General features: G+C 44.1%; 1 protein-coding gene across 3 annotated transcripts in view; it reads left to right on the forward strand.

Moving 5' to 3' along the window:
- The window catches only part of chek2 (checkpoint kinase 2), a 253,196-nt gene that overhangs the window by 54,859 nt on the left and 170,565 nt on the right, over positions 1-27,772 (forward strand). For all 3 annotated transcript variants that reach the window (XM_056274315.1, XM_056274332.1, XM_056274324.1), the window contains exons 11-13: positions 403-566; positions 20,625-20,740; positions 23,892-23,977. In XM_056274315.1, coding sequence (XP_056130290.1) covers positions 403-566; positions 20,625-20,740; positions 23,892-23,977 — 366 coding nt within the window. The remainder of the gene's footprint in view (positions 1-402; positions 567-20,624; positions 20,741-23,891; positions 23,978-27,772) is intronic.

The raw sequence follows: 27,772 nt of genomic DNA on the forward strand, positions 1-27,772 counted from the left end.
ATCAATCATCAGCTGGCAATCACACATCAGTCATCAGCTGTCAATCACACATCAATCATCAGCTGATGGTTGCTTATGGCATGAAACAGGCTTGTACTGTCTCATAAACAATTAACTTGACTCACTGGATTATATGTTAGGATATATACATATAGGATATAAAATACTATTATATGTATCAAGCCTAAATGAATCAATAAAAGTGAAACTGTCAGGTATGTACACCATGGACAGCTACCAGTACATACATACAGAGTGTTCAGTGGTAAAAGTACTGCAGTGCAACATATCCATTAATATAATCCAGCACATAGCCTGGTCTCACATATTACACTTATGGGCAGTAATAATATCTATGTACAGATGCTCCTGTATTGTGTATGTGTGTTTGTGTGTGTGTAGGTGACAGACTTCAACCAGTCTAAGATCCTGGAGGAGGCCAGTCTGATGCGGACTCTGTGTGGGACTCCTTACTATTTGGCCCCTGAGGTTTTTACCAATGCTGCTACGACAGGATATGGAGCCACAGTGGATGTCTGGAGCCTTGGAGTCTTACTGTTTGTCTGGTCAGTTCTCTCTCTCTCTTTAGCTCTCTTTCTCTCTCTCTCTAGCTCTCTCTCCCTCAAATTCACATGTGCTTTTATTAGCGTGACAAATATACATTTGTATTGCAAAGCATGTTCACATAAAGGACAATAGCAGTGCATGAATACACAACATATACAGTGCATCCGGAAAGTATTCACACCCCTTCACTTTCCCCACATTTTGTTATGTTACAGCCTTATTCCAAAATGGATTAAATTCCTTTTTTTTCTCATCAATCTACATACAATACCCCATAATGACAAACCGAAAAAGGTTTTGTAGAAATTTTTGCAAATTTATGAAAAATAAAAAACTGAAATATTGCATGTACATAAGTATTCACACCCTTTACTCAGTACTTGGTTGAGGCACCCTTGGCAGCGATTACAGCCTCAGGTCTTCTTGGGTATGAAGCTACAAGCTTGGCACACCTATATTTGGGGTATTTTCCCATTCTTCTCTGCGGATCCTCTCGAGCTCTGTAAGGTTAGATGGGGAGCGTCGCTGCACAGCTATTTTCAGGTCTTTCCAGAGATGTTCAATGGGGTTCAAGTCTGGGCTCTGGCTGGGCCACTCAAGGACATTCACAGACTTGTCCCAAAGCCACTCCTTCGTTGTCTTGGCTGTGTTCTTAGGGTCGTCGTCGTGTTGAAAGGTAAACCTTCGCCCCAGTCTGAGGTCCTGAGCACTCTGGAGCAGGTTTTCATCAAGGATCTCTCTGTACTTTGCTCCATTCATCTTTCCCTCGATCCTGACTAGTCTCCCAGTTCCTGCTGCTGAAGAACATCCCCACAGCATGATGCTTCCACCACCATGCTTCACTGTAGAGATGGTATTAGCAAGTTGATGAGAGGTGCCTGGTATCCTCCAGACATGACGTTTGGCATTCAGGCCAAAAAGTTCAATCTTGGTTTCGTTAGACCAGAGAATCTTGTTTCTCATGGTCTGAGAGTCCTTTAGGTGCTTTCTGGGAAACTCCAAGCGGGCTGTCATGTGCCTTTTACTGAGCAGAGGCTTCCGTCTGGCCACTCTACCATAAAGACCTGATCGGTGGAGTGCTGCAGAGATGGTTGTCCTTCTGGAAGGTTCTCCCATCTCCACAGAGGAACGCTGGAGCTCTGTCCATTGGGTTCTTGGTCACGTCCCTGACCAAGGCCCTTCTCCCCCGATTGCTCAGTTTGGCTGGGCGGCCAGCTCTAGGAAGAGTCCTGGTGGATCCAAACTTCTTCCATTTACGAATGATGGAGACCACTGTGCTCTTCGGGACCTCCAAAGCTGTAGAAATTTTTTTGTACCCTTCCCCAGATCTGTGCCTCAATACAATCCTGTCTCGGAGGTCTACAGACAATTCCTTAGACTTCATGGCTTGGTTTCTGCTCTGACATGCTCTGTCAACAGTGGGACCTTATATAGACAGGTGTGTGCCTTTCCAAATCATGTCCAATCAATTAATTTACTACGGGTGGACTCCAATCAAGATGTAGAAACATCTCAAGGATGGTCAGTGGAAACAGGATGAACCTGAGCTCAATTTTGAGTGTCATAGCAAAGGGTGTGAATACTTATGTACCGTGGTGTGAAAAAGTGTTTGCCCCCTTCCTGATTTCTTATTTTTTTTCCATGTTTGTCACACTTAAATGTTTCAGATCATCAAACAAATTTAAATATTAGACAAAGATAACACAAGTAAACACAAAATGCAGTTTTTAAATGAAGGTTTTTATTATTAAGGGAAAAGAAAAATCCAAACCTACATGGCCCTGTGTGAAAAAGTGATTGCCCCCCCCCCCTGTTAAAACATAAATTAAGTGTGGTTTATCACATCTTTGGAAAGCTGAGTTCAATTTCTCTAGCCATACCCAGGCCTGATTACTGCCACACCTCTTCTCAATCAAGAAATCACTTAAATAGGACCTGCCTGACAAAGTGAAGTAGACCAAAAGATCCTCAAAAGCTAGATATCATGCTGCGATCCAAAGAAATTCAGGAACAAATGAGAAACAAAGTAATTGAAATCTATCAGTCTGGAAAAGGTTATAAAGCCATTTCTAAAGCTTTGGGACTCCAGCGAACCACAGTGAGAGCCATTATCCACAAATGGCGAAAACATGGAACAGTGGTGAACCTTCCCAGGAGTGGCCGGCCGGCCAAAATTACCCCAAGAGCGCAGCGACGACTCATCCAAGAGGCCAAAAAAGACCCCACAACAACATCCAAAGAACTGCAGGCCTCACTTGCCTTAGTTAAGGTCAGTGTTCATGACTCCACCATAAGAAAGAGACTGGGCAAAAATGGCCTGCATGGCAGAGTTCCAAGACGAAAACCACTGCTGAGCAAAAAGAACATAAAGGCTCGTCTCAGTTTTACCAGAAAACATCTTGATGATCCCCAAGAGTTTTGGGAAAATACTCTGTGGACTGACGAGACAAAAGTTGAACTTTTTGGAAGGTGTGTGTCCCATTACATCTGGCGTAAAAATAACACAGCATTTCAGAAAAGGAACATCATACCAACAGTAAAATATGTTGGTGGTAGTGTGATGGTCTGGGGCTGTTTCGGTGCTTCAGGACCTGGAAGACTTGCTGTGGTAAATGGAACCATGAATTCTGCTGTCTACCAAAAAATCCTGAAGGAGAATGTCCGGCCATCTGTTCGTGACCTCGAGCTGAAGCGCACTTGGGTTCTGCAGCAGCACAATGATCCAAAACACACCAGCAAGTCCACCTCTGAATGGCTTAAGAAAAACAAAATGAAGACTTTGGAGTGGCCTAGTCAAAGTCCTGACCTGAATCCGATTGAGATGCTGTGGCATGACCTTAAAAAGGCGGTTCATGCTCGAAAACCCTCCAATGTGGCTGAATTACAACAATTCTGCAAAGATGAGTAGGCCAAAATTCCTCCACAGCGCTGTAAAAGACTCATTGCCAGTTATCGCAAATGCTTGTTGCAGTTGTTGCTGCTAAGGGTGGCCCAACCAGTTATTAGGTTTAGGGGGCAATCACTTTTTCACACAGGGCCATGTAGGTTTGGATTTTTCTTCTCCCTTAATAATAAAAACCTTCATTTAAAAACTGCATTTTGTGTTTACTTGTGTTATCTTTGTCTAATATTTAAATTTGTTTGATGATCTGAAACATTTAAGTGTGACAAACATGCAAAAAAATAAGAAATCAGGAAGGGGGCAAACACTTTTTCACACCACTGTACATGCAATATTTCAGTTTTTTATTTTTAATAAATTTGCAAAAATTTCTACAAAACCTTTTTCACTTTGTCATTATGGGGTATTGTGTGTAGATTGATGAGAACAAAAAGGAATTTAATCCATTTTGGAATAAGGCTGCAACATACAAAATATGTGTGTGTGTGTGTGTGTGTGTGTGTGTGTGTGTGTGTGTGTGTGTGTGTGTGTGTGTTATCCGACCGAGTGTTGGGAAGGAGTACGGGGTATCACTCACTGTCCCTCAGATGGTGGCAGGCTAGAACATGTTGTGCAGCCACAGTACAGCTGTCCCTGTGTTCACCTAGTATGTAGGGCAGTTGTCTGGGGTTTGGCAGGGCCATGAATTGGGGGTGTCTCTTTTCAAATTTCTGGAAGTAGTAATCGTGGATTTCCCGTAATGCCTTGCATTCAGTTAAAAAGTGCAGCTCTGTCTCGACAACATTGTCTTCACACTGTTGACAGAAATGTTCTTCTTTTGGCATCCAGGTCTTTTTATGTCTGCCTGTTTCTATGGCGATGCTTACTGAGTCTGTTTCTAAGGTGATGCTCACTGAGTCTGTTTCTATGGTGATGCTCACTGAGTCTGTATTTTGTCAGTATGCTTCTCAAATTTGTTTCTTTTATTTGAATAAGGTAATCTGCTAATGTGTACCCTCTGTCTAGGGCTAAATAGCATTGCATCTTGCTTTGATATTTTGTTTTAGATTGCCAATATTCACAATAATTGTCTTTTAGGTTTGAGGGAATTTGTTGAAGCCGAATATGTTGTGTAGTTCTGCCCTGCATGCCTTGATTGTGGTGTGCTGATGGACTATAAGAATGTTTTTACAGAATTCAACATGCAGGGTCTCAAGTGAATGTATTTCCCATTTTTCTAGTTCTTGCCTTGCAATTGGGCCCCACACTTCACTGCCATAAAGGGCAATTGGTTCTATGACTGATTTTTAACCAGATTCTAATTGGGATTTCAAAAGGGATTTGTCTTTTTATGGCAAGCAGAGCCCTGCGTGCCTTGTCTCTTAGTTCATTCACTGCCATGTTGAAAGTTCCTCTAGAATTGATTCTAAGGCCTAGGTATGTATAATTAAATGTATGGTCAATTTCATTTGGTCCTAATCTAAATATGTGCTGTCTTCGCTGATATCTGGATCTTTTCTGAAATATCATTATTTTAGTTTTACTCATGTTAACTGTCAGGGCCCAGGTCTGACAAAACCTTTGAAGAAGGTCTAATTGAGTCTGGAGTCCTTCCTCTGATGGTGAAAGAAGGACCAGGTCATCCGCATAGAGCAGGAATTTGACCTCACTGTTTTGCAGAGTGAGTCCAGGTGCTGGTGAGTTTTCCAGCATGGTTGCCAACTCATTGATATACAAGTTAAATAGAGTTGGGCTTAAAGGTCAGCCTTATCTCACTCCGCACTCCGGAGGGATATAGTGAGTTCTTTTGGATCCTATTTTGATTCCACACTTAGCTCCTGAGTACAGTGATTTTATAATATCACATGTTTTTCCCCCTACACCGCTTTCCATTAATTTGTAGAACAATCCGTAATGCCAAATAGAATCAAATGCTTTTTTGAAGTCGATAAAACAAGTGAATAATTTGTTTTTATTTTGAGTATATTTTTCAATTAGGGTGTGTAGGGTGTAAATATGATCAGTAGTGCGGTAATTTGGTAAGAATCCAATCTGGCTTTTACTCAAGACATTGTGTTTCCTAAGGAAGTTTATTAGCCGGGAGTTGATGATACTACAGAATACCTTCCCCAGATTACTGTTCACACAGATGCCTCGGTAGTTGTTGGGGTCAAAATTATCTCCACTTTTGAAAATTGGTGTAATTAATCCGTGAATCCAGATATCAGGGGAATAACCCAACACAGATGCCTCGGTAGTTGTTGGGGTCAAATTTAACTCCACTTTTGAAAATTGGTGTAATTAATCCATGAATCCAGATATCAGGGGAATAACCCACACTCAGAACTAGGTTGAATAACTTTAGTGTAGCACATTGAGACTTTTCATTCATAGATGTTAGCATTTCATTTAGAATGCCATCAGGTCCACATGGTTTTTTGGGCTTCAGCTTTCCAGTTTGGTCTAAAAGTTCCTGCTCAGTGATAGGGGAGTCGAGTGGGTTTTGATATTCCTTGATTGACAGTTCTAATTTGTCTAGTTTGCTTATTATGTTACATTGGTCTGTGTTTTGATCTGATTGGACTTTCTTAAATAGAATTTGGAAATGGTTTGTCCAGATATCTTCATCTTGTATCACTAATTCTTCATGATGTGTTTTTTTGAAGCGATTCCAATTGTCCCAAAATTTATTGGTGTTTAACGACTCCACAATCAGTGTCAGTTGCTTACGGGTGTACTGAGCTTTCTTAGTTCTGAGTGTGTGTTTATATAGTCTTAGTGTCTCACAATGTAGAAGTCTAATTGATGTATTATTTGGATCTCTGTGTTTCTGATTGGATAACTTGCGAAGTTCTTTCCTTATTGATTGACATTCTGCATCAAACCAGGTATCTTTTTTCTTAAGTGTTGGTTTTAATCTTGATCTTCTTAATCTTGCTTTTTCTGCTGTTTTTTCAAATATGTTGTTAACTTTTTCCATGGCCTGATGGACACCCTCTTTACTGAGGATTTAAGGGGTATCTAGGAAGGTATCTAAAGGATTTTGTGATTATCAATGGCTTTATTGAATTCCTCTGTACTGTTTTCAGCCCATCTGTATGATTTCTTTATGTGGAGCAGCTTGCTGGGCTGTGATTTGATAGTGTTGATTTCTGTCTTTTTGATGAACTCAGTGATTTGGCTGTGATCAGAAAGGGGGGTTAGTGGTTTGACAGTGAATGCTCTAACTGACAAGGGGTCTATATCGGTTATTACGTAATATACTGTGCTATTTCCAAGAGGTGAGCAAAATGTCTGTCTTCCAAGAGTGTCTCCTCTTATCCTAACATTGACGATATACAGACCCAGACTGCGACAGAGCATCAAGAGTTCTTTTCCATGTCTGTTTGTAGCTGGATCACAGTTGCTTCTGTGGGAGTAAACAAACTTATTGGCTTTATCAGGTGAGTTACAAATGTAGTTATTGCCATCGGAACATACAAAGTCATTCTGGGTGCCTGTCCGTGCTTTTAGATCTCCACAGACAAGAACATTTCCCTGAGCCTGAAAATGGCTTGTTTCTGTCTCTAACAGTGTAAATGTATCTTCAGTGTTATAGGGAGATTCATAAGGGGGATATACATTGCACAGAGGAAGAGATCTTTTTGTGAGTTGAAGATTTCTTTCCTAATTTTTAGCCAGATATATTTTCCTTTTTTCATGACACTGATGTGTCTGTCCAATTTTGATTTGTACCACATTAACAAACCTCCTGAGTTTCTACCCTGCTGTATTGTGCTGAGTTTTTGTGAAGATACAATTATTTCTTTATAGTCTGGGGGACAGTGGGTGATTTTGTTGTCTTTACTCCATGTTTCCATTAATATCATTATGTCAATATCTTTAATGTTCTCCTGAAATTCTCTATTTCTACAGGACTTACATTTCAGGCCAAAAGCTGATGAGCTCAGGCCTTGGATAGTCCAAGTACTAATGGAAAGGCAGGCCATAGTAACAAATAATAACAATTAATGTTCACAATGAGATAAACCTTTCAAAACATAGAATAGTTACAATACATTGTCGGTATATACATCAATCAATTAATCTTTTTTTTTCATTTCTTTTTTTTTCTTTTTTTTTTTTTGGATTAACAGGCTTAAATACATTCAGAGCAGATGTACTGAAGCATTCGCTTGATCTTACCTATCTGAGGTGGCCCCTGTCCTCTCAGCGCCTCTGCACGGCTGTGCTGCAGGCTGAGCTGCAGTGGGTTCAGTTATTGGCAGGAGGTGAGGTGAGGTGGTGGTGAGGTTCAAGGGGACAGAGGTCTTGTTGGGAGGGAGTGTGGGGGTGGTGATGGTCAGGTCTTGGGGGCCAGTGGTCTGGAGTGGCGGGGGGGGGGCAGCGGTGGTCAAGTCCTGGGGGCCAGGGGTCTGGTTTGGAGGAGGGGCGAGCTGGTCCTGGAGGCTGGTGATCTAGTTGGGAGGGGTGGTTGGGGCGGTGATGGGCAGGTCTTGGCGGTCGGTGATCTAGTCGGGAGGATGTGCACTGGTGCTGGGGGTGGAAGGTCTGGTCCTGGAAGGGGGGGGTATGATGGGCTGGAGGTGGGGAGTCTGGTCCCGGAGGGGGGCTGGGAGGTGTGATGGGGAGGGGAGTCTGGTCCTGGAGGGGGATGGGAGGCGTTGAGGTGTTGCTGTGGCCATGTGGAGAAGGGGAGGTGGGCTGTTTTGTATGGCAAGTAACCGTCTGATCTGTGGGTGGGGGGGTGGTGGTGAGGCTCAGGTTCTGGGGACCAGAGGTCTGGACTGGCAGGAGGTGGGGTGGTGATTGGTAGTTCCTTGGGGTCAGGGGTCTGGTTTGGAGAAGTGGTGAGCTGATCCTGGAGGCTGGTAATCTGTTTTTGGGGAGGGGGGGTCTTGTAGGTTGGTGATCTAGTTAGGAGGGTGTGTGGACTGGAGGTGGGAAGTCTGGTCCTTGAGGGGGGGGTGGAGGTGGATGGGCTGATCCTGGTGGTGGGGGGGGGTTGCAGCCTGTACTGGATGTGGCAGGTTTGTGGGCTGGCTTTTTTTTTTTTTTTTTAATTTATTTCTGATTTTTCCCTTTTTTTCTCCCAATTTAGTGGCCAATTGATCCCTATTTTAATTCAGACACCCACCCTCGTATTGCATGCGTTCGCCAACTGCATCTCTCCGGCCGGCAGTCTCGAAGGAAAGCGCCTCCCCACTTTCGTGACAAGGCGAATCCAAGCCGAACCACTGTTTCCTCCGACACACACAGAGACGCATTCACGTGACGAACACAAGCCGACTCCGCCCCCCTCCCGAAGACAGCGTTGCCAATGATTGCTGCTTCATCGAGTCCGGCCATAGTCGGATCTGACGAGACCGGGGCGCGAACCCCAGTCCCCAGTGGGCAACTGCATCGACACCAAGCCGATGCTTAGACCGCTACGCCACCGCGGACTGTGGGCTGGCTTTTTGCCTGAGATGCTAAGTGCTGAGGGTCTGGGACTAAGGTGTTGATTCGTTACGTCAATCAATCTTTTTTTTTTTGACAGTTTAAATTAATTTAGAGCAGATGTACTTGACCACTTGAGGTGGCTCCTGTCCGTTCAGCGCCTCTGCATAACTGTGCTCCCTCTTGGGGGGCTCTTTGCTAGGCTGTGCTGCAGTTGGCCCAGTTGTTGGCTGGATGTGGTGGTCCGGCCACGGGGAGGAGGGGAAGTGAGCTGTTTTGTACGGAGAGTAGCAGTCTGGTCTTGCGGGGAGTTGGGGGCAGTGATGGGCAGGTATTGGGGGCCAGTGGTCTGAACTGGTGGGGGTGATGGTGGGCAGGGACTGAGGGCCAGGGGTCTGGTTTGGAGGAGGGATGAGCTGGTCCTGGAGGCTGGTGCTCTGGTTGGGAGGGGTGGTGGGGGTGGTGATGGGCAGGTTTTGGAGGTTGGTGATCTAGTCGGGAGGTGTGGACTGGTGCTGCGGGTGGGAAGTCTGGTCCTGGAGGGGGTGGGAGGAGTGGTGGGCTGGTCCTGGTGGATGGAGTTTGAGGCCTATACTGGATGTGGCAGGCTTGTGAGCTCTTTTTGGCTGAGGTGCTGGTGCTGTGGTTGATGGGGTGATCCTGATGAATAATTGGACTGGTTGTTGTGGCTTGGTTGGTCTATTGTCATGGTGCTGATGCCACTCTCTGTCTGGATGGTTGTACCTGCAGTGGGGCCATGGCTGGAGGCTAAGGTGTCCATTCGTTGTGGGGAGCTGTCTCCCTAGTGCGGTATCCTTTAGTGTTTTTTCAAACTTCCTCACTGCCATCTTGCTTAAATGGCAGTGGTCATACAGGTCCTGTGTTGAGATGTTGGAGTGGTGGGCCAGATGAACATTAGGTAGATGGACACAGCCTCTGGAGATGTCAGTATTTACTCTCTGGATTGTTGTTGGGTGGAAGTCTTTGCGGAGGAAAAGGGTGGAGACTGTTATTCTAGAGTTAGGGAAAGAGTCTGCTGCTTTGTTTGCCAGCCTGTTGATGAGGTTTCCTACTCGTTCTTGTTCAGATCTTAGATCGTTGGTGCCTGTGTGTATTATTATATGAGCTGGTGTGCCAAACTCGGGGTCAGAGAGGAGACACAAGGCATCTTGTATTCTTGGACTCCAGATTTTAGATACTCTTTGTCCAGGGAATAGCATCTGTTCCTGGAGAAATTTGCCATTGGAGTCAATCAGGATGGCTACCTCAGCTTCCTGATCTAGCTTGGCAGGTGTAGGTACGGTTCTTTCCTTGGAGGGGGCAGGGGCTGAGCGTGTGTCAGATTTAGGTGGTGGAGCAGGGTTCGTCTTTGCTGGGGAAGATGGGGTCTGTTGGCTGCAGGGCTGTGTGGTGGGTGGCAGGACAGAGTTTTGTGAGAGGTCAGAGGTAGGAGGGGAGTGCTGTGTTTTAAGTGTTTCAATCATTTCATCTCTCAAGTAGAGCTCCTCCCTGAGGTTTGTGAGTTCTCTTTTCATTTCACACCACATTTCCAATATGTCTTTTCTCACTGTATCTTTGAGGTCTGTGAGCTCTTCATGTAGTTTGTCTTTGCCTTGGATCAGACTTTCAGCCTCTTTTTATTTCCTGCACTGATGTCTTCATCTGGTTCTTTGCTTGGCTGAGCTGGTCCTTAAAAGCATCAGTGTGAGGGCCGCTGGCTACACAGTTTCCCACTATTTCTCTTAGTTCCACTACCTCTACCTCTATTGGGGAGAGGCTGTTCCTTAGCTGGGCTATTGTAGCATGGAGACCAGGGCTTTTGGGGGAGACGGCAGAGAAATGTGTGGTGGCAGTGACAGCGGGAGCCTGGTCAGTGGCAGGTGTTGTTAAAGCCTCTGTGTTGGTGGCATTAACGGGGGGGGGGGTGCTCTGTGTTGGACCTGCGCTGTGGTGTTTCTGGGGCTTGGCTTATTTCTTCTTTTTCATTTTCTGACATATTTTTAATTGTCTGGAATGAGTTTTCAAAAGAAACGAGGGCACCTTGGTTACCCTGCATCATGATGGTGCCATTTCGGTAGATGTTCATGGTGAGAAATTTGTTCTCTGGTTGTTTAGTTTCGTCATCAGAGGCATAAAGTTGACGTCCTTTGCATATTCCTCTTTTTGTTATGTGTTCAAAATGCTTACAGGAAGCTGCATGCCATGTGTTTGTTTTCTCGGTGTAGAAGACCAGATTAGTGGTGATCGTTTTGTCTTTTCTTTGGTAGCTGTGTCTGAACAGAGTCTCTGGTTTTCGTGCTGGAGTTTTATTCTAAACTGCTGTCTGCCATTGTCTGTGGTAATTTCTGCTGGGTAGTCAAACAGACGGGAGCTGCGCTCTGCTGCGGCAGCCATATTTGTTAAAACGTAACAGTTTTTGAAAAGAGCTGCGGGTACTTTCAGCCAATCAGTTAAGGGCAGCTAAGGGCAGAGAAACGGCTGCTTTCATCTGATGGCGCTGAAGGGTGGCTACTCACACAGCTAACTAACTAGAAACTAGCTTGCTAGCTAGCTTACTACTGCTTTGCTTAACAAGCTGCTGAAACAGACAGCACTCTGCACGGCTTGTTGTTATACGGTGTCTCCTTCCTTTCTCCCGCCGAGGTGTTACAGACAGGATTTAATAAAGCAAGGTTTCCTTACCCCCGTTCCGTCTGTCTTTCCCTTGTCAGCTTGTCAGTCTAGCTAGGTTGCTAGCAGTCAGCTATCCTTTCTGTGGCGGTCCCATTTGTTTCCAGTTCCGAATTTGCAGTGTCCTTTAGTTCTGGTAATCCCGTAGTCCACTTTATTGTGTTACTGTCCGTTTGAGTCCTGGTTTTGGTCCGTTGTTAGCGTTCACGTTACTTCTCTCGTTGTCGACGTTAGCTAGCGCAGCAGGACGTTAGCTAGCATAACATTAGCTAGCTAGTTAGCTTACACTAGTTCAAAATCGGTCTATAGTGTAATAAATCCAGTTGATTAAAAAACGACTTTGCAAATACTATTTACATCTGTAATTGTTAAGTGTATGTGGTTTTTGAGAGTTTTGAAAGGTTTAACTCATTTTAGAACGAGAAAATTGTTAAAATTTCAGGAGCTCCCGTAATCCATGACTGGTCAGTGTAACGGTTGACTCTCACTATCTCGCTAACTCTCTTTAACTCTCTCGCTCTTAAACGCTCACTCTTTAACTCTCTCGCTCTTTAATCTCTCTCTCTTTAACACTCGTTAACTCTCTTAAACGCTTCACTCTTTCACTCTCTCGCTCTTTAATCTCTCTCTCTTTAACACTCGTTAACTCTCTCTTAAACGCTCACTCTTTAACTCTCTCGCTCTTTAATCTCTCTCTCTTTAACACTCGTTAACTCTCTCTTAAATGCTCACTCTTTAACTCTCTCGCTCTTTAATCTCTCTCTCTTTAACACTCGTTAACTCTCTTAAACGCTTCACTCTTTAACTCTCTCGCTCTTTAATCTCTCTCTTTAACACTCGTTAACTCTCTCTTAAACGCTCACTCTTTAACTCTCGCTCTTAAACGCTCACTCTTTAACACTCGTTAACTCTCTTAAATGCTCACTCTTTAACTCTCTCACTCTTTAATCTCTCTCTCTTTAACACTCGTTAACTCTCTCTTAAACGCTCACTCTTTAATTCTCTCGCTCTTTAATCTCTCTCTCTTTAACACTCGTTAACTCTCTCTTAAACGCTCACTCTTTAACTCTCGCTCTTAAACGCTCACTCTTTAACTCTCTCGCTCTTTAATCTCTCTCTTTAACACTCGTTAACTCTCTCTTAGACGCTCACTCTTTAACTCTCTCGCTCTTTAATCTCTCTCTCTTTAACACTCGTTAACTCTCTCTTAAACGCTCACTCTTTAACTCTCGCTCTTAAACGCTCACTCTTTAACTCTCTCGCTCTTTAATCTCTCTCTCTTTAACACTCGTTAACTCTCTCTTAAGCGCTTCACTCTAACTCTCTCGCTCTTAAACGCTCACTCTTTAACTCTCTCGCTCTTAAACGCTTCACTCTTTAACTCTCTCGCTCTTTAATCTCTCTCTCTTTAACACTCGTTAACTCTCTCTTTAACACTCGTTAACTCTCTCTTAAACGCTCACTCTTTAACTCTCGCTCTTTAATCTCTCTCTCTTTAACACTCGTTAACTCTCTCTTAAACGCTCACTCTTTAACTCTCTCGCTCTTAAACGCTCACTCTTTAACTCTCTCTCTTTTAACTCTCTCTCAAACACTCACTCTTTAACTCAATTCAATTCAGTTCAATATGTGCTTTATTGGCATGACATATGTTTGTGTACATATTGCCAAAGCATGTAAAACAACAACAACACAATACAACAATGATTATAATATAACAGCAACAACAACAACAATGATTATGATATCAAACAACAACAGAAGCAATAGGTGCCGTCACCCACTGTCTCTCAGGTTGTGGCAAGATAATATAAATCTTGCTGCAATGCTCGCTGCTGGCCCCCTCCCAGGACCACCCGCAGCTTACCTGCGTCGTCCATTTTCTGGTACTCTGGAATCACATGTTCCAGCTCCCAGACAAAAGCCTGTTGCTGTTTTTCAAATTTTTCACATTTAAGGAGGAAGTGCCCCTCTGTCTCCACCTCATCTGTCATGCACTGACCACATGTTCGATGCTCTTTTGGCAACCACGTCTTTTTATGTCCCCCCTTTTCAATGGCTAGACTGGTCACTGAGCCTGTATTTGGTGAGGGTCTGTCGCTGCTTCCTGTCTCTGACAGTTAAGAAGTGTTCTTCCAAATCATAGTTTATTTTTAGGGCCCGATAAACTTCTAGTTTGTTTTGAGTTTTGATTTCAGCATTCCAATGTTTCAAATAACAGTTCTTGCTTTGTTTTATAGCCTGATTTATCCTCATGTTTGTTTGTTTTATCGGCTGATTTATCGTAATGTTGGTTTGGGATGCAGTGCTGGCCTGAGGTTGGTTGGTCGTAGTATTTGTTAAAGGGTTAGTGAGTCTCAGAGCCAGCTGCTTCAGGGGACTCTTTTCGGGGTTCAGTTCTTGGGTTTTCAGAGCTTTAAGGTGCAATGTATTTGTTGGGCTTGTATTTAAGTGCATCCAGAAATTTAGAGATCTTTTTTGTACATTTATCGATAATGGAAACCGGCTTAATTCTGCCCTACATGCGTTGTTTGGTGTTTTCCTTTGTGTTGTCAGAATCATTCTACAGAATTCAGCGTGTAGGGTTTCTGCTGGATGCTTGTCCCATCTAGCATAGCTGGAAAGACTGAGTGGACCCCATACCTCACTTCCATATGGTGCAATGGGCAGAATTACACTATCAAACAGTTTGCACCAGATGGAGATTGGTATATCAATGTTAAAGAATGTATTTTCAATTGCATATAGAGCTCTGCCAGCTTTTTGTTTTAGGTTATTCACTGCCCTACTGAAACTCCCCGATGCTGTAATAATTAGACCAAGGTAAGTATACTGCATCGTATGCTCTAAGGTGATGCTACCTAGAGTCAACTGGTATGTATTTTCCTGACATCTGGGCTTCTTCTGGAAGATCATTACTTTTGTCTTTTTTGGATTTATTGCCAGGGCCCAGTGCTGGCAATAGTCCTCAAGCAGGTCTAGTAGTGTTTGCAGCCCATCTGCAGTTGGTGACAACAAAACTAGATCATCTGCATAAAGCCAAAATTTTACTTCCATGTCATATAGGGGGAGACCTGGGGTTGCACACTGTTCCAGCTGCACCCCCAGTTCATTAATATACAGTGCATCCGGAAAGTATTCACACCCCTGTTGACAGAGCCCACTGTCCCACTGTTGACAGAGCATGTCAGAGCAGAAACCAAGCCATGAAGTCTAAGGAATTGTCTGTAGACCTCCGAGACAGGATTGTATCAAGGCACAGATCTGGGGAAGAGTACAAAAAAATTTCTACAGCTTTGGAGGTCCCGAAGAGCACAGTGGTCTCCATCATTCATAAATGGAAGAAGTTTGGATCCACCAGGACTCTTCCTAGAGCTGGCCGCCCAGCCAAACTGAGCAATCGGGGGAGAAGGGCCTTGGTCAGGGAGGTGACCAAGAACCCAATGGACAGAGCTCCAGTGTTCCTCTGTGGAGATGGGAGAACCTTCCAGAAGGACAACCATCTCTATAGTAACTCCACCAATCAGGCCTTTATGGTAGAGTGGCCAGACGGAAGCCTCTGCTCAGTAAAAGGCACATGACAGCCCATTTGGAGTTTGCCAGAAAGCACCTAAACGACTCTAAGACCATGAGAAACAAGATTCTCTGGTCTGATGAAACCAAGATTGAACTCTTTGGCCTGAATGCCAAACGTCACGTCTGGAGGAAACCAGGCACCTCTCATCACTTTGCTAATACCATCTCTACAGTGAAGCATGGTGGTGGCAGCATCATGCTGTGGGGATGTTTTTCAGCGGCAAGAACTGGGAGACTAGTCAGGATCGAGAGAAAGATGAATGGAGCAAAGTGCAGAGAGATCCTTGATGAAAACCTGCTCCAGAGCGCTCAGGACCTCAGACTGGGGCCAAGGTTTACCTTTCAACATGACAACGACCCTAAGCACACAGCCAAGACAACGAAGGAGTGGCTTTGGGACAAGTCTGTGAATGTCCTTGAGTGGCCCAGCCAGAGCCCAGACTTGAACCCCATTGAACAGCTCTGGAAAGACCTGAAAATAGCTGTGCAGCGACGCTCCCCATCTAACCTTACAGAGCTCGAGAGGATCTGCAGAGAAGAATGGGAGAAATACCCCAAATATAGGTGTGCCAAGCTTGTAGCTTCATACCCAGGAAGACTTGAGGCTGTAATCGCTGCCAAGGGTGCCTCAACCAAGTACTGAGTAAAGGGTGTGAATACTTATGTACATGCAATATTTAAGTTTTTTATTTTTAATAAATTTGCAAAAATTTCTGCAAAACTTTTTTCACTTTGTCATTATGGGGTATTGTATGGATTGATGAGGGGGAAAAAAGGAATTTAATCCATTTTGGAATAAGGCTGTAACATAACAAAATGTGGGGAAAGTGAAGGGGTGTGAATACTTTCTGGATGCACTGTATATATGAAACAGTGTCGGGCTAAGTCCACAGCCGTGTCTCACCCCTCTGTTCTGAGTGAAGAACTCAGTTTATTTGTCTCCAATCTTAACTTCACATTTGTTGTCCGAATACATTGGCTTTATTATGTCATAGACTTTACCCCCTACACCACTTTGTAAAAGTTTATAGTATAGTCCTTCATGCCAAATAGAGTCGAAAGCTTTTTTGAAGTCACTAAAACAAACAAATATTTTTCCATTTTTGGTTTGATTCACATTTTCATTTATGAGGGTGTGTAGGGTGTAAATATGGTCCGTAGTCTGGTGATTTAGGAGGAAGCCAATTTGACCTTTGCTCAGGACATTGTGTTCGTTAAGGAGGGTTAGAATTTGATTGTTCAAAATGCTATTAAACACCTTCCCCAGACTACTGCTCACACAAATGCCTCTGAAATTATTAGGATCCAATTTGTCTCCATTTTTATGAATAGGAGTTATAAGCCCTTTGCTCCAGATGTCAGGAAAATATCCCGAACTTAGAACGATGGTGAATAATTTGAGTACTGCCCTTTGCAGCTCAGGTGTGCTGTTTTTAAGCATCTCGCTTCTGATGCTGTCAAGGCCACAATCTTTATTGGGTTTTAAGGATTTGAGCTTCTGTGCCAATCTTCTTGTGTTATTGGAAAATCCATTGGGTTTTGGTTGTCTTTTATAGTGCATTCGAGCAACTGTAATTTCTGTTTGATCAGATTGTAATTGGAATTTGAGTGTTCTTGTTGGATTCCCGAATAGATATGTTCAAAATGGTTTTTCCAAATTTCTCCATTTTGGATAGGCAGGTCTTGTGGTTTTGTAGAGCTCAAATTATTCCACATTTCCCAGAATTGGTTTTGATTCAGGGAATTTTCTATTTCCTGTAGGGTTCTATCTACATGGCTTTGTTTTTTTCATTCTTAATGTGTGTTTATATAGTTTTAATGTTTCGCTATATTTCTTTCTTATATCCATATCTTGAGGTCGGTAGTATTTCAGGTTTGACAATTTACGCAGTTCTTTTCTTATATTTTTATAATCGTTGTCAAACCATTTTTCATTTTTAGGTTGTTTCTTTTTTCTGTTGTTGGTCCTTGGTAGGACCATGTTTGCTGCCGTCTGAAAGATACAATTGATTTCATTGACAGCTTGGTTTGTACTGTCCTTATTAGTTTCAAACGGTTTGTTAATGAAGTTAGTAATCATATTAAGTAATTTGGAGGAATTCAGGATATTGATACATTTTTCTGCACTGTCTGGAGCCCATCTGTAGGTCTTATTAATTTTGAACAGCTTGCTGGGCTCCTCTATAGGCATTTGAGTCAGGTTAATAGTTTTGAAGAAAATCACAATATGGTCAGAAAGAGGAGTTTGTTGTCTGACAGTGAATGCGTTGAAGGAGGTGGGGTCCATGTCAATTATTGCATTCAACTACACTAGCTCCAAGACCTGAACAACATGTGAACCTTCCCAAAGAGTCTCCTCTGATCTTACCGTTAAGCGTGTACAGGCCAGAGGCGCGACAGAGGTGCACTAGCTCCTTACCAGCCTTGTTCACAGTACGGTCGAGGGAGCTCCTTTTAATGAGGGTTGGTGAGAGGTACAGGGAATGTTGACCAAACACATGTCTGTTACCTCTCTCTCTTTTAACTCTCTCTCTTTAAACTCTCTCTTAAATGCTCACTCTAACTCTCTCTCTCTTTGTCTTTAACTCTCTCACTCTTTAACTCTCTCTCTCTCTGATATTGTGTAGGCCCTACCCCCCACCCCACCCTATGTCGGCAAAACAGCTCTGACCTGTTGAGGCATGGACTCTGCAAGACCTCTGAAGGTGTGCTCTGGTATCTGGCACCATGACGTTAGAAGCAGATCCTTTAAGTCCTGTAAGTTGTGAGGTGGGGCCTTCATGGATCAGACTTCTTTTACCAGCACGTCCCCCAGATGCTCGATCGGATTGAGACGTGGGCGATTTGGAGGCCAAAGAAACACGTTGAACTCATGTCATGTTCCCCAAACCATTCCTGAATAATTTTTGCAGTGAGACAGGGCACATTATCCTGCTGAAAGAGGCCACTGCCATCAGGGATACTGTCGCCATGAAGGGGTGTACTTGAGCTGCAATAATGTTGAAGTAGGTGGTACATGTCAAAGTAACACCCACATGAATGCCAGGACCAAAGGTTTCTCAGCAGAACATTGCCCAGAGCATCACACTGCCTCTACCACCTTGTCTTCTTCCCATAGTGCATCCTGGTGCCATCTCTACCCCAGGTAAATGATGCACATGCACTCGGCCGTCAACATAAAGTAAAAGAAAATGTGAGTCATCAGACCAGGCCACCTTCTTCCACTGCTCCATGGTCCAGTTCAGATGCTCACGTGCCCATTGTAGGAGTTTCAGTGTGGACATGGGTCATCATGGGCACTCTGATTGGTCTGTCGCTATGCAGCCCCATACACAGCAAGCTGTGATGCACTGTGTTCTGACACCTGTCTATCATAGCCAGCATTAAAATTTTCAGCAATTTGAGCTACAGTAGCTCTTCTGTGGGATCAGACCAGAACAGCTACCCTTCACTCCCCACATGCATCAATGAGCCTTGGGCACCTATGAGCCTGTCGCCGGTTCACCAGTTGTACTTCCTCAGACCACTTTCGGTAGGTACTGACCACCACAATGGGAACACCCCACAAGACCTGCCGTTTTGAAGATGCTCTGATCCAGTCATCCAGCCATCACAATTGGGCCCTTGTCAAAGTCTCTCAGATTGTTATGCTCGCCCATTTCTCCTGCTTCCAACACATCAACTTCAAGAACTGACTGTTCACTTGCTGCCTATTACACCCCACCCCTTGACAGGTGCCATTGTAATGATATAATCAATGTTATTCACTTACCTGTCAGTCGTTTTAATGTTTTGGCAGATCGGTGTATTATTACTATTATTACTATTATTATTATTATTATTATTTCTTTCATGTTTCCTGTTTTACATCCTTTAGAGCCAGGCCAAAACTATGGACCTGAGGCACTATAGGGCAGATGTCACTTGATTGACAGTTCTCGTTGTAATATGTGGGCTGTTCAAAGTAGGGTGATCTTCTGGACTGCATGGATGTTGATGTTTCCTGGGATACAGTTGGTGAACTTTTCCATTCCCTTCTTCATGAGTCCTAGAGCTCTGATGACCACTGGTGTTGTTTTGGTCTTCATTCCCCACATCCTGTTGATTTCAATCTCCAGGTCTTTGTACTTGGTCAGCTTCTCTGTGACTTTCACTGAGGTGTTTTTTCAGATGGTGTTGCCATGTCGATGAGCATGCACCCCTTTTGCTTCCTGTCCTTGATAATGATGTTGTGCTTGTTGGCTTTTATCTCTCTGTCAGTGTGGATGGGCATGTCGCAGAGGATGGTGACGTCGTTGGATGGTTTCTTCCATCTTTGGTGATGCGATGGTGATAGGATCTGGTTGCCAAGCTCTGGTCTTGTGCAGCGGTTTTCAGGCCCTCCATCTCTGCCTTCAGTCCGGTGCTCCTCAGCCACTGGTGTGTCTTTTGTTGGTCCACGTCTGCGTCTTTCATTCTTTTTGGGTACTTCCCGTGCATTGCTTTGTCCTCCCAGGTTTTTTGCAGTTGCCGCGGCCATGGTGTTTAGCCTTCTGCTTCACTCATTTGGCGTAGATGGTAGTTGCCTCATTTTCTGTTGGTGAGGTTTCTGGGACATCAAGCTCTTTCTTGAATTGTGCAGCTTCTTTATTGATGGATTATTGTTGTTGTTGTTGTTATTGTAATTATTATTAAATAATAATAATGACTATACTGGTCTTTACTAATATGGAATGATGTGATGAAGGGCTCAGTAGAAAACAGCAGAATGTGTGTGTAGAGTTTCGGGAGCTTCATGTTGTGCCATCAGACCAGAGGATTGAAGGATTTGCAACAGGACAACACAGTTTTAACAAGTTATCAGTTTTACCGTTTTTACTGTTAAGTCTTGACACTTTTAACAGTTTTTCTGTACACGATGGTTTTAAATTGCTATTCAATCAAGTCAAATATCCCCCCCCCCCACTTTTCTCCCCAATTGTATCCGGCCAATTACCCCACTCTTCTGAGCCGTCCCGGTCTCTGCTCGACCCCCTCTGCTGGTCTGGGGAGGGCTGCAGACTACCACATGCCTCCTCCAATACATGCAAAGTCACCAGCCGCTTCTTTTCACCTGACAGTGAAGAGTTTCACCAGGGGAACGTAGCGCGTGGGAGGATCACGCTATTACCCCCCCCCCCGAACAGGCGCCCCAACCAACCAGAGGAGGCGCTAGTGCAGCAACCAGGACACATACCCACATCCGGCTTCCCACCCTTAGACACGGCCAGTTGCGTCTGTAGGGACGCCCGACCAAGCCGGAGGTAACACGGGGATTTGAACCGGTGATCCCCGTGTTGGTAGGCAACAGAATAGACCACTACACTACCCGGACACCCCTAGCAAATATTCTCTCTGAGTATCTATACACAGCTGTTTATCCCATTGAGAGAGGAAATCCAGCTATGTCTACTTCCTGCTGTTGAAACATGACTGTCTTTCTCTCTGTCTCTCTGTTGTTCTGTCATTCCAGTTTAGGTGGTTATCCTCCATTCTACGAGGGTTCTGGTCGTCTGTCGATCAGCGAGCAGATTACCCGGGGAGAGTTCATCATGGTCCCCTCCAAATGGAAAAATATCTCGCACCAGGGTATGTGTGTGTGTGTGTGTGTGTGTACGCGCGCGCGCGCACGCACATATTTCGGGTGGTGTGTGTCTTCCTCAAGCTTGGGTCCTCTACCAGAGGCCTGTGAGTTTGAGGGTTCTGCGCAGTATCTTAGCTGTTGCTAGGACTGCACTCTTCTGGACAGAGATCTGGGAGATTCCTGAGATTCCTGGTCCTGGAATCTGCTGGAGCCACTCTCCCAGTTTGGGTGTCACAGCCCCTAGTGCTCCTGTTTTACTGTGGATTTGACCTTCCACGTCCAATCTAGTTCTTCCGTCAGCCCTTGGTATTTCTCTAGCTTCTCATGCTCTTTCGTCCTGATGTTGCTGTAGCTCAGGATTGCTACATCGATCACTACTGCTGTCTTCTGTTCCTTGTCAACCACCACAATGTCTGGTTGGTTAGGCAGCATCTGCTTGACAGTCTGCAAATTGAAATCCCACAGGATCTTAGCTTTGCCATTCTCAACCACCTCTGGTGGTGTCTCCCCTTTGGAGTTGAGGACTTCCAGTCTGTTTTCAGAACAGATGTTTCTGTACACTATCCCAGCCACTTGGTTATACCTTTCAATGTACGGTTTCCCAGCTAGCATTTTACACCCTGCTACTAAGCGCTGGACTGTCTCAGGGGCGTCTTTGCACAGCCTGCATCTTGGGTCTTGTCTGGTGTGGTAGACCCCTGCCTCAATCAGTCTGGTCCTGAATGCCTGTTCTTGTGCTGCTATGACCAGAGCCTCTGTGCTGTCCTTCAGTCCAGCCTTTTCTAGCCACTGGTAGGATTTCTCGATATCAGCTACGTCTTCTATCTGTCGATGGTACATCCCATGGAGGGGCTTGATCTTCCATGATACCTCCTCTTCTTCTTCCTCCCCACTCTGTCTTCTGCTGCCTGAAGTACTCACTCAGCAGTTCATCCTGGGGGCCCTCTCTCTGGTGTACTCATGGATGTTCCTTGTTTCATCGTGGATAGTGGCCCTGACGCTCATTAATCCTCGGCCCCCATCTTTTTGCTTATCGTACAGTCTCAGGCTGCTGTACTTCGGGTGGACCCCTCTGTGCATTGTGAGGAGTTTCAGTGTCCTGATATCTGTGGCCTTTATCTTCTCCTTTGGCCAGCTTATTATTCCAGCTGGGTATCTGATGACTGGTAGGACATGCTTTGATGGCTTGGGTCTTATTCTTTCCATTGAGCTGGCTTCTCAGGATCTGTCTCAGTCTCTGGAGGTATTTGGCTAAAGCTGACCTCCTTGTTGCCTCCTTATGGTTTCCATTTGCCTGTGGAATACCCAGGAACTTGTAACTGACCTGTATGTCTGTTATCCTGCCATCTGGTAATTCAACCCCTGCAGTCCTCACCACCTTTCCTCTTTTTGCCACCATTCGACCGCACTTATCCAGTCCGAATGACATCCCGATGTTATCGCTGCAGGTCCTGGTGAGGTGGATCAGTGAGTCAATGTCTTGCTCATTCCTGGCATACAGCTTGATGTCATCCATGTATAGGAGGTGGCTGATGGTAACTCCACTTCTGAACCTGTATCCATATCCAGTCTTTGTGTGATCAGACTGAGGGGGTTCAGGCCTATGCAGAACAGCAGCAAGGATGCTGCATCACCTCGGTATATGCACATTTGATGGTTACCTGTGTGATTGTCTTTGAGTTGGCCTCTAGTGTTGTTTTCCACTGCCGCATTGAGTTCTTGATGAAGGCTATTAGTGTCCTGATGGCTTTGTGTAGTGCCAAGCACTCCAGTAACCAGTTGTGGGGCATTGAATCATATGCTTTTTTTTAAACCCCCCCCCTTCTTTTTTTTTCCTCCCCAATTGTATCTGGCCAATTACCCCACTCCTCTGAACCGTCCCCCTCCTCTGCACCACCCCCTCTGCCTATCCAGGGAGGGCTGCCACGCCCCTCCAATACATGTGGAGTCACCAGCCGCTTCTTTTTACCTGATAGTGAGGGGTTTCACCAGGGGGACGTAGCTATTCCCCCCTAGCCCCCCCCCCCGAACAGGCGCCCCGACCGACCAGAGGAGGCGCTAGTGCAGCATCCAGGACACATACCCACATCCAGCTTCCCACCTGCAGACACAGCCAATTCTGTCTGTAGGGACGCCCGACCAAGCCGGAGGTAACACGGGGATTCAAACCGCTGATCCCCGTATTGGTAGGCAATGGAATAGACCACTACGCCACCCGGACACCCATGAATCGTAGGCTTTCTTGTAGTCAATGCAGGCTGTTCTCAGGTTAGTCTGTCTGGTCTTAAAAGTCTTGGGTGACTGCTTTATCAACCAGTAGCGGATGGTTTAACCCTCTGGTGTTGTTCCCAGTCCCTTCCTGAGTTTTGCTCATGCATTGACTCATATTCCCATTCAGCTTAGCTGCTATGATGCCTGACAGGATCTTCCATGTTGTGGAGAAGCAGGTTATCGGCCAGTAGTTTGAAGGTGTTGTGGGGATCCTTCATGATCAGTATTGTTCTCCCCTGTGTTAGCCTGTCAGGGTGAGACCCGGATGTTAGCAGCTGGTTCATCTGTGTCGCCAGGCTGTAATGCTGCTAGCTTCGTTAACCAGTAGGCCTGAATCATGTCAGGGCCTGGTGCAGTCCAGTTCTTCATGCTTCAGACTTGTCGTTGGATGTTGGCCACTGTGATGATAACTGGTTCTTGTTCTGGGATATGATTTATTTCAAACATACAAGTAAGCAAGATATAACATGTTGGAAAAGGAGTAGGAGGAAGTATACACTTATTTTTTCCTACCCCTTCTCACCTACTCTTAAGTTGTAGCTGTAGACACAGATCTCAACCCAGTTGAACCCCTATGGGAGATTTTAGACCAGCGTGTTAGACAGCGCTCTCCACCACCATCATCAAAACACCAGATGAAGGAACATCTTCTGGAAGAATGGTGTTCATCCCTCCAGTAGAGTTCAGCGACCTGTAGAATCTGACAAGGAGCACTGAAGATGTTCTGGAGGCTCGTGGTGGCCCAACACCTTACTAAGACACTTTCTGTTGGCTTTTCCTTTAACGTGTCACCTGTCTGTGTGTTGCATGTTGGTTTGTGTGTTATGGGGTGTATAATTTGTCACCCGTCTGTTAAATGTAGACATGGTGTTTTTTGTCTTTCAGCTAAAGACATGGTGAAGAAACTGCTGGTGGTGGATCCTGCCCAGAGACTGACCATAGAGACGGCCTTACAGCATCCCTGGTTAGAGGTACAGTATAATATACACACAATACAAATGACACAGTACAACACAATAGTTAAGTCAAGTTTGTTTGTATAGCCCAAATCACAAGGTAGTCCTGAAGGGCTCTACTGTCAGTACAGTATACAACATGCGATGACAACCTCTATCCTTGGAGCCTTCACCCAAATGAGGAAAAACTCAACAAGAAAAACCTTATCAGGAAACAACATGGCGAAACGTCTGGAACAGCAACAGAGGAGGACTCCTCTTACACACAATAGATGTCAAATGCACAAAATATACACAAGTAACAGAATAATAATGTAGCACCATAGATTACACACATAATAATGTAGCATCATAGATTACACACATAATAATGTAACATCATACATTTCACACATAATAATAATAATAATAATAATAATAATAAATCAATCAACTCTCTAAAACTCAAAGCTGCTTTACAATAAACGGGGTGAAACGGGGTCAATGTATTAGCGATTGCCATGAAAAGTAAAGTACCCAAAGCTAAACCAAAAGTTGTGTACAAAAGGTCATACAGGAGGTTCTTTCAGGAAGCCTTCCTGGAAGATGTTAGTAACATATGTTGGTCAATCATTTATGATGAAAAGGAATCAGATGGAGCACTAGAAGTCTTTCTTAAAAAGTTTCAACCAGTCATGGACAAGCATGCATCTGTTAGAAAACTGATGGTGAGAACTCAGAGCACCATGGCTTGACAAGGAGTTAAAGGACCACATGTCTCTGAGGGGTAAGGCAAAGGAAATGGAACAAAAAAGTGGTAGTATAATTGACAGACAGAAATACTGTAAATTAAGGAATTATGTTACAAAGCTCAACCAAAAGAAAAAGAAACAATATTATGCTCTACAGTTAAGCAGAACAAGGAACAAGGAATGATGGGGAAAAGCTTTGGAGTACACTGAACTGTATAATGGGATGAAACTCATCTTTACAACCCACCCATATTGATTGCAGAGGCACCTTTATTACTAAACCCAAAGAAATTGCAAATTATTTGAATGACTATTTTAGAAGCAAGGTATATGAATTAAGGAAAGAATTATCACATGGGACAGATAATAGTTGATCCATTTTTAACATAAAAAATTACATGAGAGATAAACCATGTCATTTTGAGTTTAATGAACTAAAAACAGAAACAGTTGAAAAATTAATTAAGTTAACATGTAATGACAAACAACCAGGAATTGATAATATAGATGATGAACCGATTCGAATAGCCGTTAATTACATTGCACACCCTATCTGTCACATAATGAATACCAGCCTGAAGCAATCGATCTTTCCACAAGCTTGGAAGGAAGCAAAAGTCGTACCATTGCCCAAAGATAAGAAAACATCATTTAGTGGCCATAACAGCCACCCCATAAGCTTGCTATCAGCTATAAGTAAGATCTTTGAGAAGGCAATTTTTGATCAAATACGAGAATACTCTCAGCAAATAATCTGATAACGGATTTTCAGCATGCCTGTAGAAAGGGACATTCTACATGTACAGCTCTAGCTCAAATGACAGATGACTGGTACAAAGATTTGGACAGCAAAATGATCTGTGGTGCAGTCCTATTAGATTTTACAGCAGCATTTGATGTAATTGACCATAAACTCCTTCTTAAAAAGCTGGAGTCTTATGGTTTTAGACCATCTGCAATGGCTTGGATGGAAAGTTATTTGATGCATAGATCACAGAGTCTTCTTTAATGGAGATTACTCAGATAGTGTATCTATCGAGTGTGGAATTCCTCAAGGAAGCTGCCTAGGTCCACTTATGTACTCAATTTTTACAAATGATTAGAGATAAAGATGCTAAATTAACAATGTATGTAGATGACACTACAGTGTATGCATCAGCAACAACATTTGCTGAGTTAAATGTCATCTTGGACAGGGAGCTAGATATAATTGGGAAATGGGTCTTTGAAAACAAACTGATACTTAACGCAACTAAAACAAAAAGCATATGATTTGGTTCAAATCATTCTCTTAGGAAAGAGCCAGAGTTAAAACTCTTTATAAATAAAACACCGATCCAACAAGTAAAGTTACTAAGCTCCTGGGCATCATTCTTGACAATAAGCTGTCCTGGTCAAAACACATTGACATTGTTGTAAACAAAATGGGTAATGCATTAGCAGTGGTAAAGCGATGCACAAAATAACTTACACCAGAAATGACTAAAAAGGTAATAAACACTACTGTTCTCTCACAGCTTGACTATTGCCAAATAATATGGGTGAATGCCATGAAAAAAGATTTAAGCAAACTCCAGTTGGTACAGAACACGGCAGCACGCCTTGCTCTCCAATGTCCATACAATACGAACATCAACAGCATGCACTTCTGTCTACAATGGTTAAAAGTTGAAGACAGAATTAATGCTGCACTTCTATCTTCAATATGGAAGGGTTTACAATACGAAACTCCATTACATCAGTACAATCAGTTAAAACACAATTCAGAATCATATACATATGCCACTAGACAGGCAACAGAAGGCCGGTTTTCACTTCCTAAGCCAAACACTAATTTTCTGAAGCGTCCAGTAGAATATAGATCAATGAAAGCATGGAATTCCTTACCACTGCCAATGACCTAATTGACACAGAAATCAATATTTAGGGTCCGCGGTGGTGTAGCGGTCTAAGCATCAGCTTTGTGTCGATGCAGTTGCCCACTGGGGACTGGGGTTCGCGCCCCGGTCTCGTCAGATCCGACTATGGCCGGACTCGATGAAGCAGCAATAATTGGCAAACGCTGTCTTCGGGAGGGGGGCGGAGTTGGCTTGTGTTCGTCACGTGAATGCGTCTCTGGTGTGTCGGAAAAAAACAGTGGTTCGGCCTGGAGTTGCCTTGTCACGAAAGTGGGGAGGCGGTCTCCTTTGAGACTGCCGGCCGAAGAGATGCAGTTGGCGAACGCATGCAGTACGAGGGTGGTGTTTGAATTAAAATAGAGATCGATTGGCCACTAAATTGGGAGAAATCAGAAAAAAAAGGAGAAAGAAATCAATATTTAAAAAGCAAATAAAGAAACACCTTGGAATGTTATATTTGTAGGATGCAAAATACATGGTCATACGTACACACACACACACACATGCAGGACAGGGTAAGGTGTGATTCAAACTGAATTCTATAGCCTGGATGGTTTCGACAGTTTGTACATTGGAATGATTTATGTATGTGTCTTTGCTGTTGGATGATGACTTATGTGTACTATAAAGTTTAATGTAGGTTTTTTGCTATTTTTGTTTGTTTTGTTTTTGTTTTTCTCTGTCTTGTTTTTAAATGTATGTATTAAATGTATTGTTTTTATGCGGACCCCGGTAAGACTAGCGGTGCTTTAGAGCACAGCTAATTGGGATCCCGATAAATAAACATAAACAAGACGACAGATAAACATAACACAGACATACAGGGGTGGATGGGAAGGGGGGCTACGAGAGGGAGAAGCAGCAGCCACACACGACGCCAGCAGTACTCTCCAACTTGGACAGATACAAAAGGGAAAGAAAAACAGACATTATAAATCACAGATGAAGTCTGAAGAGGTGAGTCCCGGCCAATGACCTGAATGTGGGCGGCCCGCAGCAGTGTCCAACGCGCTTGGGGAGGGAGTTGAGGGAGGGGGCAGGTCGAGCGCTCAGTCCCCAGCCTGCCCTAGACCAGGGGTGGATGAGCGGACAGGGGGGCACGAGAAGGCAATGGAGAAAAGGTGTGTCTTGAGATGGGATTGGAAGAGTGGGAGGGATTCAGAGTCTCTAATGATTTGGGG

The sequence above is a fragment of the Lampris incognitus genome, chromosome 1 (assembly GCF_029633865.1).
Source record: "Lampris incognitus isolate fLamInc1 chromosome 1, fLamInc1.hap2, whole genome shotgun sequence".
NCBI lineage: Eukaryota > Metazoa > Chordata > Actinopteri > Lampriformes > Lampridae > Lampris > Lampris incognitus.